We start from the raw sequence: 17179 nt of genomic DNA, 5'->3' as shown, positions 1-17179 counted from the left end.
TTCATAGGTGATTCAAGAGGCGGCAAAGAAGCAACCATATCAGATTTCTGCAAACGCAGCAAACTAGCAAAATTCAGATGACCAAAACATGCATGCCAAAGTTTTGCAACTGAAATAGCCCTTGCATCTGCAACTGCATTTGCAAAATTTTGTCCACACTTGTCATACAAAGTGAGCTTATACAGCCCACGGCACAAAAGGCTAGATGCAACAATTTCAATACCAAAAATGAGATCATGAACTGTACATCTGTCATCCACAAACTTGACTACAAGTCCAAGTCTAGCAAGTGCGGATACATACAAAAGATTCTTCTTGATCCCACGTACATAAAGTGCATCAACAAATGTGAAGGAACTACCATTTGCAGCGGTAAGCACAATCTTTCCAACTCCCTGAACCGGATGAGAGGCATTGTTGGCACAAGTGACTGAATTCCCATGAGGGACAGACTCGAGAGAAGTAAACAATTCACGATGTGAGGTAATGTGCTTTGTAGCACCACTGTCGAAATACCACACATGTGAATCTGCAACAACTGAGATGCATACATCATGGACAACAGGATTGTAAGTGCACTCTACACTAAAAGCCCATTCTGCATCAACATCAGCAACACAGTCTCCTTTCACAAAAGACTCAACAATGGCTGCATTTGTAGTGGAACCAACATTTGCAGTGGAACCACCCTCTTTCTTCTTAGCCTCTTTGGCCTTCAACTTAGGACACGACTTGATCAAGTGATCATTAGCTTTACAATAATGGCAACGCATCTCCTTCTTGTCCTTATCACGAGAATTTCCAAACGAATTGCTGGCAGTAGAAGCATTAGGAACAGAAGTTTTGCCACTCGCAACAGAACCATAAGAAGTGGCCGCGTTGCTGTTACCACCCTTTCTTTGAGAAGCAATAAAAGCCTATTCAACTGCATGCTGCCTAGTCCTCTTTTTTCTGGAAAGTGACTCTTGCAACAACAATGTGCATAATGCATCAAACTTGACAACCTCAGGATTTTCTTGCGTCATCAGTCTTCAAGTACTAGCAAAAGTCTGGTAGGAATCTGGTAATGCATCAAGAACAGTCTGCTCTGAAATGACTTCACCTGCAGAAATAAGTTGCTCATTGATATCCTAGACACCAGCAAGGAAAGTGTCCATATCATCTTCCTCATGCATAATCTTTGACTCCAGCTCTTTACGCAGCAAAGCAATTTTAGCCTCATTGCGGCTTGCATAAAGACCTGCTAGAATATCCCAAGCCTGTTTTGCATATTTTGTTGAACGAATGTGAGATACAATGTTGCGCTTCACAGACAATGCAATCAATGCATGAGCCTGTGCATCCTTTACATCCCAACGAGCTTGTTCTGCCGTAGGCAAAACAACATCGCCTATATCCTCAGAACCAGGACGTACATCAATGCCCTGCACAATGTTCTAGACGCCCTTTGACACAAGAACATGTTGCATCATATAAGCCCACATAGGGTAGTTGTCCCCATCCAACCTGTCCTCAGCAGCAAACATCTTGAACACATCTGTGTTGTTATCAGCCATGGTAAATGTTGCACCTGATGTGAAAACTGCCCAAAAATAGGAGAAAAGGAGCGGGAACAACATGCGCTATATAGCACAAACCGTAGAAGACTATGAGGCACATGTTATGCAAAAAACGGCACTGACAGAAATTCTACACAAATGACGAAATAACCTGTGCAGTACTGCCTATAGTGGAAACGGAGGCTGAAATGAGCAGAATAAAAAATCTGAGCAGACTAAGCTCTACGAGATCTCCCGAAATTTTTGTCGACCTACGAACGCTTGCCAAAGCTCACTGAAATCGGAGAAAGTGAGCTGGCGTGTGTTAGAGCAGCTGGCGACTAAGCCCGGGAGGATGCAACCTATTCTGATCCCAATTGTTGGAATTAGGGTTGCAGAGAAACGCACACAGCTTGGAGAAGACGAAGGAAGCTCAAGGCACACAATAGAGAGAGTGTTACTTAGTGTGCAATGGAAAGATAGATAGCCCTAGAGTGATGGGCGTATATACAATGCTCGGGGGAAAAAACCTCCTAAAGAGGGAAAAAATGCCCCTGCGGTCCTAGTGTGTTCACACACGTCACTACCACATGTATATGGTAACAACCACAAATGTGTTAACAAACTGATCTATGTAATTGTTAGCCACAACAAAAGTGATAGTATGATTTGCAACTTTTTCCACAAGATCGACTTTTTAAAATTTGTTGTAGCTTGCCTTTTGGATTTTATATGTGCCATACTTTGCAAGCACCTTTCCAATAAAGACAAAACAATAATTTATAGCATCTAAATTTCAGATATAAGGAGCGCAGGTGTAGATTGACTCAATGCCAACTGAGAACCAAAGGAGTCAACTATTGGTCTCGACTCTTCTTTAATAGGTGCTAAACTCAACGAACGTTTCACAACACAGAAAGGAGTGGCTGTATCAGAAGAGCTAAGCGCATGACACCCTATGACACATTGGAAACATTAACGTTCTTAAAACAAAACCACATAAATAAAAGAAACAGAAAAGAAAGCTAACCTCTAAGTGTAGCCATCCCTCTTGCAATACTAAGGGCCTTCTGTACAGATCTTGGAGAAGTTTTCTTTAATTTGGCTTTAGGACGGAGAATACAATAAACTACTCGAAGATCCAAGGCCCCTGCTTTCTGAAACAACTTCAGGCAAGTTTTCGTTGCAAGGAGCTGCACTTAAAGTTTCGAAGTAGTCATTGCTTGAATTTGTTGTAAAAGCATCTATGTTCAAGAGCGAATTCAAGACAAATTACAAGATAAGCAAGACTTCTAGACAACAAAAGAGGAAGCGAAATGAAGAGTAACTTCACCATTCATGTTCGAATCCATAAGAACTCCAAGATAGAGAGTACTGCGTCCCCTTTGATAAAAGTGGCACTCTATAAAGAGTAGGAGATTGTACTAGAGAAACTAAAGAGGGAATACTAAGCTCATTAGTAGTAAAGCTCAAATATGGCAAGCTTCAATAGAGTGATGCTTCTTAACATGTCTCTAAACGTTTTATATACTTACAACTCAAAGAGTGAAACTCGATGCATAATCTTGAAAACTTAAAGGTAGATACTTTCAAAATTTCACCCAAAGTTATTATCATCAATGCAAATGTTTGCATTTACTTTCATCTATCACTGCATGGTGTTGAGTGACAGCTTATATGCTACATAGAGAGAGAAATAGAGAAGGCTTCTCCTTTTTATTTACATTGCCTCCACTTTCGAGAGAAGGATAAAGAGCTATAAATAGAGAGAAACGAGAGAACTAAAACTATAATTAGAGAGAGGAGAGAGGAGAAGAAGAGAGAGGTGCAGGGTTGCAAAAGGTTAAAGAGAACAACAAGCAAAAGATAAATTCGGAATAAATAAGAGAGAGAAATCAATCACTTGATACCTTTATGAAGAATGAGTAGATTCACTCTAGATCCGCACATTGAAAACGTATTTTTTTTGTTCCTAAATATTCATTAGAAATCTTGAATCATTGCAAGCACTCCATATAATGACAAAAACAAAGGTAAAATCGTTTTTTTCTTTCTTGCATTTAAGAAAGAAGCCACAGAAGCATAAGTCTCCAATATGTTGACACTTGATCCACATGCTCATCCAGTCCAAAATAATCATTAAAATATGATTATATCATGGATCGAAGTTGCATCAAAGGATGTGGAGCTCTCCACCTAAAATTTAAGCACCCCTTATGATTCAACAAGCAAAACAAAACTTCTTGAAGAGAGATTAAAGCACAAAACTTATAACACAGACAATAGTGAGGCTTGAAGCCATACTTAAACTCCGCAAATCATTACATGTTAATAAACCCCATCCACAATATAACAAATCCGAAGATTAACATGCTTAATGGCTATAAATTATTCAGCCTAAGGTAATGATTTAAGATGTAACTCCACCTACAACTCTAGGGCAGTAGAACTGTACCCCACATCCATCCATAGCTGCAGAACCCTGCAAAGGACATCAAGGAATAGAAAGAGGACAGCAACAAAACAAACATCCAAGCAAAAAGGACACTTCATGGCCTACCAAAATGGTTGACTGGTAGAGACGACGACTGCTTGCCGAGAGATGCTTCACACAACAAATCCAGGTCCGCAAAGCAGGCCAAAATCCGCCATAGACCGGCAGACGGGACGACAGAACAGAGCAGTATATCACTGAAGTCGCGGAGTGGAGCGTAGATCGACTCACACACACACACACACACACACACACACACAGAGATACACAGAGAGCTTACACAGTACGCAGAGAAGTCATTTGAAGGGTTATCTCCCAAACCTTATTATCCACAAAAGTATAAGTGAGTATATACAAAGAGTTAGTGATAAGTGAGTTAGGCGGGCGGGCGGCCATATCCGTATAAGAGGCCACTTGGGCTTTAATCCCAAAAACTCCCTTTGTGAGTAGATCAACAGGATTGTCTTTGGTGTGGATCTTCAGCAGTTGTATCTGCTTGTCTTCAAGTACTTCCCTAATAAAGTGATATTTCACATCAATATGCTTAGTCTTCGAATGGAACACTGGATTCTTTGCCAATTGTATAGCACTTTGACTATCACGATATAACTTTAGCATATCTACTTTGATTCCCAAGTTTGCTACCAATCTACCAAGCCAAATAGCTTCTTTGCATGCCTCATTTGCTGCAACATACTCAGCTTCTGTAGTAGACTGCGTAATACAATCTTGTAATCTAGATCGCCATGATATGGCACCTCCAGCCAATGTAAAGACATAGCCTGATGTAGATCTCCTCTTATCCAAGTCTCCTGCATAATCTGAGTCAGTGTATCCTTTGACACTCAAATCCTCACTACCATAGCATATGCGCATACTCTTTGTATGTTTTAAGTATCTCATGATACCTTTCACTGACTCCCAATGTTTCTTGCCGGGATTTGACATATATCTGCTAACCACTCCCACTGCAAATGCAATATCCGGACGTGTAGCAATCATTGCATACATCAAACCACCCACTGCAGACGCATATGGAATCTTATCCATTTCAGCCTTTTGTTCCTTAGACACAGGACAATCTTGTTTGCTAATTTCACATATGGTGGCAATGGAACACTCAATGCCTTTCCCTTCTCCATATTGAAACGTTGCAAAACTTTGTCAATATACTATGTTTGAGATAACCAAATCAACTTCTTTGATCTGTCTCTCTCAATGCATATACCAAGTATATGACTTGCCTCACCCATGTCTTTCATGTCAAATGATTTTGCCATCTTTGACTTCAAAGCTGAAATTTCTTCCAAGTGTTTGCCAGCAATCAACATGTCATCCACATACAAAATAAGGATCAGCCAACTGCCATCCTTAGCCTTCTTTGTATATAGACAGTGATCGAACTCACTACGTTTGTATCCTTGAGAAAGCATAAACTTGTGGAACTTATGGTACCATGCCCTTAGTGATTGTTTTAAGCCATAAAGACTCTTTAACAAATGGCATACCAAATCTTCCTTGCCTTTCTCAACAAACCCTTCTGTCTTGACATCCATTTGGTGCAACACCAAATCCAATATGGCAACCAATACAAGAAAGCATCTCAATGTAGTCATCTTGACCACTGGAGAGAAGACTTCATCAAAGTCAATGCCTGTTCTTGCCTAAAGCCCTTGGCAACAAGCCTTGCTTTGTACTTTGGCTGACTAGCATGAGCGGTGATCTTATACCTGTAAACCCATTTACAAGGTAGAGCCTTTTTGTCCTGTGGTAATTTAATTAGCTTCCATGTCTGGTTTTTATGCAGAGCTGTCATCTCTGACTGCATGGCCAACTGCCATTTTTTCGAGTCAACCACTTGTAATGCTTCCTTGTAACAAGATGGTTCTCCGCAATCTGTGAGCATGACATAATTTAGAGATGGCACATAACGATCAGGTGGTTTGGAGACACGCTCAGAATGTCTCACCACAATTGATTCTGCCTCTCTAGCCACTATAGGCTGTTCCTGAGCCTGACCATGCTGTCTTGATGTGCTAGCACTAGGTCCATCTTCCCTGAAGACAACTCTTCTTATCTCCTCTGTCTTCTCTGGCTTAGCGTGAAACTTGGCTTCATTGAAAAGCACATCATTGCTACGAATAACTTTTATGGGCTCAAGATCCCAAAGCCCGTAACCCATCTCGCCCGATTCCCCGTAGCCAAGAAATATACACTTCTTGCTCTTTGGTTCTAACTTATTCCTGAACTCCTTAGGAATATGGCTATAAGGTTCACAACCAAAGACTTTGAGATGCTTATATGAAGGTGCCTTGCCTGTCCATAGCATCTCGGCCACTTCACTCTTATCCAGAACCCTACTAGGAGACCTGTTGATCAAATGGACTGTTGTAGCCATTGCTTCCGCCCAAAATCCATCAGGCAACTCAGCATTTGACAACATGCTTCTGACCTTCTCTTGTATGGTCCTATTCATACGTTCTGCAACCCCATTCTGTGAATGATTATATGGTGCAGTAAGTTCTCGCTTAGTCCCTTTTGCTTCACAAAAGTCTTGAAAAGCTTTGGAAACGTACTCTCCACCATTGTCAGTTCTCAAGCACTTCAGCTTCTGACCACTCTGATTCTCCACAAGCTGCAAGAATGTCTTAAAGACCTTGAGCACCTCATCCTTGTGCTTCAAGAAGTAAACCCATACTTTGTGAGAATAGTCATCTATGAATGTACAAAAGTACGCTGCTTCCCCTAATGACAAACTAGGCATTGGTCCGCATAGATCACTGTGCACAAGAGCTAACCGTTCGTCCCTACGATTCCACTTTGATCTGTGCGGTTCCTGTGTTTGCTTACCATAAACACAATGCTCACAAAACTCGAAATCTTGAAATGAAAAGCCAGGCAAATAACCATAATGAGAAAGTATTTCCATTCCTCTTTTTGACATATGTCCCAGCCTACGATGCCACAGTGACACACTTGGCTGCTCGATCACATTAATTACATTGTTTTTAACCTCTGAAACATGTAAAGTGTACAGAGTTCCTGACTTCCTGCCATGTGCTACAGTCATCGAACCTTTGGAGATCTTCCAAGCGTTGTTCCCAAAAACTGTCACATAACTCGCATCATCCAACTTCCCTGTACTAATCAAGCTCTTTCGGATTGCTGGAACATGTCTGACATTCTTGAGCCATAAAGAAGAGCCATTCTGAAACTTCAACTGCACATCTCCCACTCAAAGTATGTCGCAAACCTGCTCATTGCCAAGTCTGACATAATCTTTAGTAGTCACATATGATGTAAACCACTCTTTGTGCGGAGAAACATGTAAAGATGCCCCTGAGTCAATAACCCAATCACTCATAGCATGTCCATCCTCTGCAGTCAAGAAAACAGAATCAAGATTGCTTGTGAGGAAGATGTCAGCAGTTGCTATACCAGAATCACTGTCTGAACCAGATCCTGTGACATTCACCTCTTCAATCTTCACTGAACTCGTCTTTTTTTTGCTCAGAACTCTTTGTTTAGCCTTTTTCTTGTTTCCACTTCGTACAGTCTCGCTTCATGTGACCCTTCTTGCCACAATGGTAGCATTCTGTGTCATCCTTTGACTTCGAGTCACGAGACTTACTTCGGTTTTGTGCCTTCTTACCCTTCTTCTCTTTAGATTGTTGTCTCCCTCGAACGACCAAAGCACTATTGCCTTTTCCTTTGTCAATGTTCTTCTTGTTCACTTCCTCTATGAGCAAGCTACCTTCTACATTGGCACTTGTAAGACCTTCTGGCACGACATAATTACTTAACGCTATACGAAAAGTATCCCAACTGTCTGGCAAAGTGATTAAGAGAAACATAGCCTTCACTGAATCTGGAAAGACTATCTCCTGTGCTGTTAAAACTGACTGAAAATTGTGTGAAATTCATTGAGATGATTTGACATGGCTGTCCCTTCCTTCATCTTCAAATCCACCAATTTCTTGAGCCAGTAAATCTGAGAAGCAACACTTTGTTTCTCGTACATACCACATATCTTTTGCCATACGCCATCCGCTGTAGTCTCTTCTGCTAAGTTGAAGTAAACATTTTCTGCCAGTGTCAGCATGATTGTGGAACAAGCTAACTCGTCAAGCTCTTCCCACTCATCTTCAGCCATACCTTCTCATCTCTCTCCTTTTGAGCTTCAGTGGCTTCACTTGTTTTTTCTGCACCAAAACTTGCCAAATCTGCTTCTTCCAGAATGGAAAGTTTGTGCCATCCAGCTTCTTTATGTTGTAAAGAGTCTCACTTTGAGAAGATGCCATATCTGCCAAACTGTTTACTTTTGGGAAAAATGTGGCAGAGTTTCCCCTGTAAACTGGCCTCTATACACAATAAACAAGCTGTAAACAACAAGCTGAACACCTCTCCTCAAGAACTGTCAGTATTTTGAAAAATTTTGACAGAGTCTCCCCTGTAAACTGAGCTCTGGGAACCAAAAGATAGCTCAAAAACAATCATAAATAGCTGACCAGTGACAAATCTAAAAATCTCTGTAATATGTTGTCCTATAAGCATACACTGTCTCCTGTCTGGGCGATCACAGAACCTATATCTGTCTCAAGACTTAACCCTGAACAATGCCTCAACGGCCTGACGCATAAGATGCAATCCAGTGTCTACACAAAGCCATACATCCTATGGGATAAAAGTCGCCGAAGAGGATGCGTGTAGAGGGGAACTCTAGCAATCTAATCCACCTTACACTGGGTAACCCAGCCCCCAGTGCTTGGCTTCAAAAAACCTCACACACGACCCTCTCAGATGGCTCAGCAAATTGCCCAGAACTAGCATACATCCTACAATAGACCAATCACTGTCCTACGACCGCTGCGGCGGTCCGTCTGCTAGCGTGACTCACAACTAGCAAATATATAATCACAGTACATCAATCTGTAATACATGCCAGTGGTGTCAAGCCGTCGTATGGCCACACCTCCCCTGGAACCTAGCAAGCACAAGAAGTAGCAATGCAGACTGCAATATATATATCTGATGATATATATGTGTACCTGGTCTATCGATAATGCTTTGAAGACTAATGAGTGATGTATGTCGATGCCGATATTGATGCCGACCACAACTTGCTTGCCAATCTACACAAGACGGGTTTCTTTGCGGCTGAAACCTATCTTCTGATGTAGTACTCAGAACGAAATCCTGAGGGCATAAACAACTTCGAAAGGGGGATAAAACCGCAGGTCACCTGCTGGAAATGCTCTCGGAACGCTGAGTGTGAATTTCCAAGCTCCAGATCCAGAATCTGCCTGAAAAGTGCGCGCGCGCGATTACGCAAAACCGCCCTGAACCAAGCTTTGATACCAATTGAAGTCACGGAGCGGAGCGTAGATCGACTCACACACACACACAGATACACAGATACACAGAGAGCTTACACAGTATGCAGAGAAGTCGTTTGAAGGGTTATCTTCCAAACCTTATTATCCACAAAAGTAAAAGTGAGTATATACAAAGAGTTATTGATAAGTGAGTTAGGCGGGCGGCTGGCCATATCCGTATAAGAGGCCACTTGGGCTTTAATCCCAACAATCACCGCAGGAGAGTTTCACAACAACGAAGACAGCCCGATCCACCACAGATCGACGAAGAGGACGACAATGCAGGAGGACAACATCGAGGAAATGAGCAACACAACAGATGAGCATCCAAGATCCGTTATAGATCGACAAAGGGGATGACTAAACAGAGCAGCACAACCCCAAAGTACAGAGCAGTACATCACCAAGGCACGACCCAGATCCGCACAGCAGGACAACATCGAGGACAGAAGCAGCGCAACTAATGAGCGTTGAAGATGCGCTATAGATCGGCGAAGGGGAACAAAGCAACACAACCCCAAAGTACATAGAAGCACAACACCAAGGCACAACCCAGATCCGTCATAGACCGGCGAACGACGACCAGGAGACAACACCACAACAAATCCTAGCTTCATAACCACAAAACAAGACAGTAGAGCACAAGCGCGGCCCAGATCCGCCACAGATCGGCGAGCCGGACAACAAAATAGAGCACTACAAGATCGCACAGAGACAGGCCACGCAAAACAGCAAAAGAGGTCCAAGAAACGCCATAGACCGGCGACTGGAACCACGCAACCTACACGCTACCCACCCTTCAACACAAAACGCTTGACGAAAGCAAGATAACAGAGCACAAGCGCGGCCCATATTTGCAGCACCACAACAAATCGCAACTTCATAACCGCAAAACAGGACAACAGAGCACAAGCACGGCCCAGATCCGCCACATATCGGCGAGCAGGAAAACAAAATAGAGCACTATAAGATCGCACAGAGGCAGGCCATGCAAAACACCGAAAGAGGTCCAAGAAACGCCATAGACCGGTGACAGGAACCACGCAACCTACACGCTACCCACCCTTCAACACAAAATGCTTGGCGGAAGCAAGATAATTGAGCACAAGCGCGGCCCAGATCCGCCACAGATCGGCGAGCAGGACGACAAAACAGAGCACTACAAGACCGCACAGAGGCAGGCCACGCACAACAACGAAACATGTCCAAGAAACTCCATAGACAGCCACACAACCTACACCCTACCCACCCTTCAACACAAACGGTTGGGGGAAGCTTGCCTAACCCTAACCTAGGGCTTCATTATGCCTATAGGTAATGAGAGCATCCTCCACGGAGCTCAAGGAGTCTCCACTGCAAAAGGAAGAAGAAAGCTAGCGCTCCACTCATTATATGATGTGCTTTCTACTCACCAACCCCATTTAAGCCTTCTAGCTTACAAGAACTATTCTTCACTAGACACCTAACCCATCATCTCGAGAACCACTCAAAAGATACCCAACCCATCCTCTCAAGAACCACTCAAAAACATATAGATCATTTTTATTTTTTACTTTTATTTCTTAAAATACATATCACATTTTTCGCTAGGCAAAAGGGAACACATCAGTATGGCCTTAGTAGCCCTTTGGGCAGGCCAAAAAAAAGAGTTAAACACAACAAACATTCATCACCACATGAGCATTTTCCACCTTTGAAAAAAATCTCATGTTTTTGGTGATGCTTATCTCCGTCATTTGTATTGTATTGATAGAGTTCACCAATTTTTTAAAGGGAGGGTGTAAAGGTGAAGCTTTTTGAGGGGAGGGTATCATCCCACATGGGCTGTCCAATCTTGGACTATAATTTTGCAAGAAAGAAGAGATGCTTTAACTTGAATGTTGGAGCATCTCTCTTTTTGTGCAGCACACCTATGATCTCCCTTTGCATGATGCAACAATGGCATGGACAAGTTGATGTCTTCTAAAATGTTAGAAAAGTCCAAGCTTGCAATTGGATCGATCCCTTAGCTACCCTATCTGGTGGCCCTCTTTCGTGAATGTCACACACATTCGTCCAGATGCATGTGCAAATTACATGGAAAAATATGATTGGCATCAGATGTCTTGAAGTGGGTGGAGCAGATTGAGGTCACCCCCTCACCTATCACGAGAGGGGTGGGGGGGCAGGGAACCCGAAACATGTCAGTTGTAGGAGCATTTCTCAGGATATAAGCTCACAGACATTGTGACAAAGGCATAGTTACTTCCAAGTGGACAACTGTTGCTATCATGCCGTTACACCACTTTTGTCTTAGTCCGACTGCGTGTGTCATACAATCTGCCCGACTTTGCACTTTTTGGCTTGTCGGACCGCTCGTGTGTGACAGAGGCCTAGGGCCCCACATTTTGTCCCCTCCATGTGTAGTCCAACCCATTTTAGGCAAAGCACCAGTTCATGGGACCCACATCGAGATACTTTATGCCATTCCCATATTCTCTCCGACGAAAAAGTAGGGTTTCTTATTGCAGGATTTTCATAGAAGGGCAATCTGGCTCCGTCATTTTATTTCTCAACGGTTTAGCAGTGCCCATTCTCGGCTATGGCTTCATTGATCGCGTCTGCTTCTGCTGCCTCAGCCATCTCTTCCTCCTGTGGGTTTCATTCTCCACAAAATGAGTGTAGATCAGAGCCATTCGCCGCTACTGCACCTGCTTCCGATCAGTCTGCATCATGTAATGGACGCCCCTCTGAGACTGCTTTTCCTGCTTTCTCAGCCCCTTCTTCCTTAATTCTGCGATTTCCACCCAATTTCAAGCGACAGCTCAGTATCAAGGCAAGGCGCAATTGCAGCAACATTGGAGTAGCCCAAGTGGTAGCGGCTTCTGCTACGAATTCACCTGCATTATCTGACAATGTAGCGACCCCATCTCCTGCTTCAGCAGGTGGGCCGCTTCCCTTGGCTGCTTCTGCAGCTGATTTGGTAGTAGGCATCCCTCTACCCCCTTGTAGCACTATTGTAAATGGATCTGCACAGATTCTTTCGTCTGACAAGTCTGCTACCGTTGCCGTACATGCAGGTATGATCTACTATTTTCGCTTAATTGTGTATGATGCAATGTCAGGAAAGATTTACTGTTTCATGTCATGAGGAGTAAATGCTGACTTTCTAGGGGTGTTTATCTCCTAGGGGGGTTTACGTGCATTCTTTAATTTTTTCTCACCACTTCATGTGGCCAATAGAAAGAAACATGGAAAGATTAAGAATGTATTAACGTTCTTTGGAGGGCGTATTTACATGTACATTACATTCAACATCTGGTGTGCCTTTAGGTCAACTTTCCAGATTGTTATTCCACCCTTTGCAGAATTAGTCCACTTGAGGTGACCATTGTAATTGCATGTTACATGCCTCTAAAAGTACCTTTGTAGCAAGCTGGTGCATTGTGTTGTTTATGTCAGAAAGTAGCATTTCTGTATGAGTTTGCTTTCACAAGCTTAGCTTGTCCAAAAACATCCCTAGCCTCTCCCTTGGAACTTAGACCAGGAGTTACCAACTGATAACTTTGCTCTTTGCATTCCGACCACTTTAGCTGCAACTGAAGCATGTGTCTTTGATGTTGTAGTTGCAAAATTCTAGGAAAGCCTTTTTGTCAACTGTGAACTGTGCCATGCAGTTGCCAATAATGGCTGAATTCTTGCTTATGGAAGCAAGCGCTTTCCTGAAATCATGTTTGGACATAAGCTTTATGTGGTTGAGCTCTTTTTGAAATCAGAGTTATTCAATATAAGATTTCAATGAAACCCTTGGTATCTGTAGAATTGTGCTGAGATGATAAAAATGGGTTATTTCAGCCTTGTGTAATCGAGGTCCTTTCAAAAATCTGATTCATTCATTTCCTCATGCAGGTGAACGGTCGGGACGCCCTAAAGTCTCTGACTCCCTAACTACTCCCATTGTTCAGACATCAACCTACACTTTTACTGATACTGCCCAGCTGATAGCATACCAGGTATAGTGCTTAAGTCTTCAATTTTCATGGGACTGATACATAAATGGAAGAGTTGCAATTAATGTTGTCTCTTCCTGCCCAAGCATTGAGTTTTCTTGGAGCTCTCACAAGTCCGATCCTTGGTCTAGACATGAATTTGTGTGTCTTGCACAGCGTTCTACCCTTTTATCATGTGGATCACCATGCAGAAAGTCATGAGACATCTCAATAAGTTTCCACACACACACACACACACACACACACACACACACACACACACACACACACACACACCCGCCCCCCACAGCCCCTCTAGAAGTGTCACTTTTTTGCAAAAGCTCAATTCAGAATGGTTGAACCAGCTGGGTTGTTTCATTTGTCTGCATGAAAATGGACTTTGCTCTTTTTCTGTAGAGGTTTGTCCAATTCCTTGGTGTAGGTGAAGAGTGCTTCAAGGACTTTCGTTTTCTTTTCAGGATGGGACTTACAAAAGCTTTGAGTATGGACGGTATGGCAATCCAACAACTCATGCAGCAGAGCAGAAAATAAGGTGTGTTGCATGTACCTGCTGTTCCTATTTGTGTTGTTTGCATCTTGTACTGTAGACATGATCTTGGATGCAGTAGAGAAGTTTATTGAGTGATTTAAGAGTTTGTACTGAACAAAAGTCCTGTTAACATAAAATCCTTGATGCAGTGCGCTTGAGAAGGCTGAAGCAACATTGCTAATGGCCTCTGGCATGAGTGCAGCAACGACAATGTTACTTGCATTGGTGCCTAGTGGTGGTCACATAGTAACCACTACTGATTGTTATCGGAGAACCAGGCAATTTATCCAAACAATACTTCCCAAAATGGGCATCACGGTGAGTTGTCGTCGCTACATTGGCTCCTTAAGTGATCATTTCTCTTGTTACACTGTTTGACAATGAGTTGGGCATCATGCGGCAGGCTACAGTCATAGACCCAGCTGATCTTGCATCTTTGGAGCATGCTCTTGACAATAGCAAGGTTCGCAGCGAGTCTCTTGCATCTGAATAGTCAATTTAATATTGTCCTGGGATGTATGCTTTTTAAGCACAACTATAACTTTGCAGGTGTCCCTTTTTTTTTCGGAATCTCCAACAAATCCGTACTTGAGGTGCATTGACATAGAAAAGGTGTCCAAGTTATGTCATAAGAAGGGTGCTTTGGTTTGCATTGACGGCACATTTGCAACTCCTATAAACCAGACAGCTCTCACCCTTGGAGCCGACATGGCATTGAACTCTGTCACCAAATACTTGTCTGGCCATAATGATGTGAGTTCTTCTGCCTTTTCTTGATGCAGAAGTGTTCTCTAATCAATTAAGGATGCTTATATTTGAATTTTGCAGGTGCTAGCTGGCAGCTTGAGTGGCTCAAAGGAGATCATAGAGACTGTCAAGAAAGTACATAACATTTTGGGGGGTGTTCTTGATCCAGTAAGTAGTGTTCTTAATTCACTTCCTCTTTGGGTGTATGGTGTAGAGTCAGATTTTAGGGTTTTCGAGCAATAATGCTCTATAGAGAGTATATTTTGGCTTAAGTTTGTTGGTCTTATGTCAATGTCTTTCTGATACATAGTTGGTAACCCTGTAGGGTAGATGCCCTAGTGATGCTGAAATTGAAACAGCAAGATCTCTAGGTAGACAAAAGCTGGAACTTAGGGGCAAAAAGTGTTTTTGCACTTGGTGGTGTGCCAAGAATGGCATTTGGGCCTTTGCTGCTTGCTGCTCCATAAGGTGCTGCTGACAGACTTGGTCAAGATAAGATGGGTGCAGCTTGAGTCTCAACCCTGCGAATAGAATGACTTGACATCTTCAACTATGAACCAATATTCTCACCCCTCGTTACTCTTTCTGTGTCTAATTAACAATTATGCATGATGGGCTTGTGGACTACTACCAGGGGACTTGAATCTGCGATTTCTTTGATAGGTGAATTCGGGCTTTACCTAGGTTTATCAAGTACATGTCAGTGCTTCAATGTTCATGGTCATTGGTTTTAAATGCTAGGTAGCGTGTATCCTTGTTCAAGTGTAGTGCTTTGAAGATATTGAGGTGTAAGTTTTTGGCAGAATTCTGCTTATCTGATCATTCGAGGCATGAAAACTCTTCATCTTCGAGTCAAGCAGCAGAATGAAACAGCCTTGAGGCTTGCCCAAGCTCTGGAGTTGCACCCCAAGGTACTGCATATCATGATCATTATATACAGAGACTTCCATATCTTGCCTTTGAAGCTCATGGTTTTGGCGGTGGCTTTGTGGCTTTCCAGGTGCATCATGTGCATTATCCGGGCCTTGAAAGTCACCCAGACCATCACATTGCGAAACAACAAATGTATGGCTTTGGCGGTGTTGTCAGTTTTGAGGTAAGGCTTTTGAATGTGGAACTTCTGTAAGCGTAACTGTGAGTATTGATACTGAAGCTCCTAGAAAATTCCAGGTTGCTGGAGATTTGGAGGCGACATCTAGGTTCATCGATTCTTTGAAACTTCCTTACATTGCTCCTTCACTCGGGGGTTGCGAAAGTCTTGTTGAGCAACCTACTGTAATATCATACTGGTGAGTGCATGCAAAGTAGGCAAAGTTGTGTTAGACAGCCAGTTTTGATTATGAATAAGCTTGTTTGTTTTGTGTTCCAGGGATCAATCCCCATCTCAGCGAGCAAACTTAGGCATCAAGGACAACCTGGTCCGTTTCAGTTGTGGAATAGAAGCTTATGAAGATATCTTTGCTGATATTCAGCAAGCTTTGAAAGCTGTGTAGTGCTTCAAATTGATTCGGAACATGTTGATTTACTGTGCTCCTTGGCCTCGATGAGTTAAGGCAATAAAATTTGTCCTTATGCAGGATTGTGTGGAACACTCGGGTGTAACGTCCATTTTTCCCCCTTGTGGATGTTGAAGGCATGGTAGTGGTGTTTGTGTTAAAATTGTGTCATCATCTCTTGGTCTTTTGAACCTGTCTTGGATTCTTTTTTCTGTTGTAAGGCACATAAGTGGTTTTTATCATGTTTCTTCCTGTTGTAATTGTCAGTTGTTTCTCCCCCATGTAAATTGGTGTCACTGCTTGTATAGGCACTCTTATGTGGTACTTTGTGATTGCACAATTGTGTGATGCACGCATGTGTTTGGAGTGATGCATTCATCCATTATACAAGTACATGTGTCCGGACATATTTCTGGTGAGCAGTTGAATGGCATATGCCCTCAAACATCATAGGGTTTGCAGTTGTGCCCTAAGTAAACATGCTATTTGATCTTTCTCTTGTGGTTGAGGATGATAGTTTGTTCTCTGAGAAGAAAATTGAAGAACATGTTTGAGGAATGTCTACGTTACCTTGAGGTTACATGCCATAGGAAGAGGAACATGAGCAAGTCTCATTCGATTATAGAAATTGGCCACCCATCATCTTTTCATTGCTTATGTTGCTTTTTGATTGCTGACTTTGTGATCTTGCATGTGAGAATGGAGGTGAAACCTTGATATGATTGGATTAAGTGGTCCCTCACTGATCTAACTTCCCTCGCTTCAAGGAAGAGGTGTAAGGCAAGTTTTGACTATGGTAAACAATGCTTTGAAGACAGCAGGCTTGGAACATAGGGACCTTGTGAAGGGAGCATATGAATCTTTGGTTTCCATGAGGTGTAAGGCACTTGCTCTTTTTTGCTTGCTCTCTTTCAAGTTTCATCTTTGCAATTCTTGGAGGCTTTGAATTGTATACAGGTATGACTTAACCTGCGTGGTCTACAGTGAGGAGGCATGATTGAGTACTGGGCT

The 17179-nt window shown here is 42.7% G+C and overlaps 1 protein-coding gene across 2 annotated transcripts; it reads left to right on the top strand.

Moving 5' to 3' along the window:
* Positions 1-11880: 11880 nt before the first annotated feature.
* Positions 11881-16355, top strand: MTO1 (Pyridoxal phosphate (PLP)-dependent transferases superfamily protein). 2 transcript variants are annotated; one of them, XM_086525325.1, is made up of 11 exons: positions 11895-12466; positions 13296-13399; positions 13855-13928; positions 14075-14243; positions 14329-14388; positions 14475-14678; positions 14754-14840; positions 15476-15583; positions 15673-15768; positions 15843-15961; positions 16042-16355. In XM_086525325.1, the coding sequence occupies exons 1-11, from the start codon at positions 11989-11991 to the stop codon at positions 16163-16165; spliced, it is 1623 nt and encodes a 540-aa protein (XP_086381451.1). In that variant the 5' UTR covers positions 11895-11988; the 3' UTR covers positions 16166-16355. The 2 variants fall into 2 exon arrangements, with proteins under 2 accessions (XP_086381452.1, XP_086381451.1); XM_086525326.1 differs by lacking the exons at positions 15476-15583; positions 15673-15768; positions 15843-15961; positions 16042-16355 and adding an exon at positions 14998-15329 and having other exon boundaries at positions 11881-12466.
* The last annotated feature ends 824 nt before the right edge of the window (positions 16356-17179 follow it).

Source organism: Adiantum capillus-veneris, chromosome 12 (genome assembly GCF_014529385.1).
Source record: "Adiantum capillus-veneris isolate H3 chromosome 12, ASM1452938v2, whole genome shotgun sequence".
NCBI classification, from domain to species: Eukaryota; Viridiplantae; Streptophyta; class Polypodiopsida; order Polypodiales; family Pteridaceae; genus Adiantum; species Adiantum capillus-veneris.
This window is presented reverse-complemented; position numbering and strand designations above follow the sequence as displayed.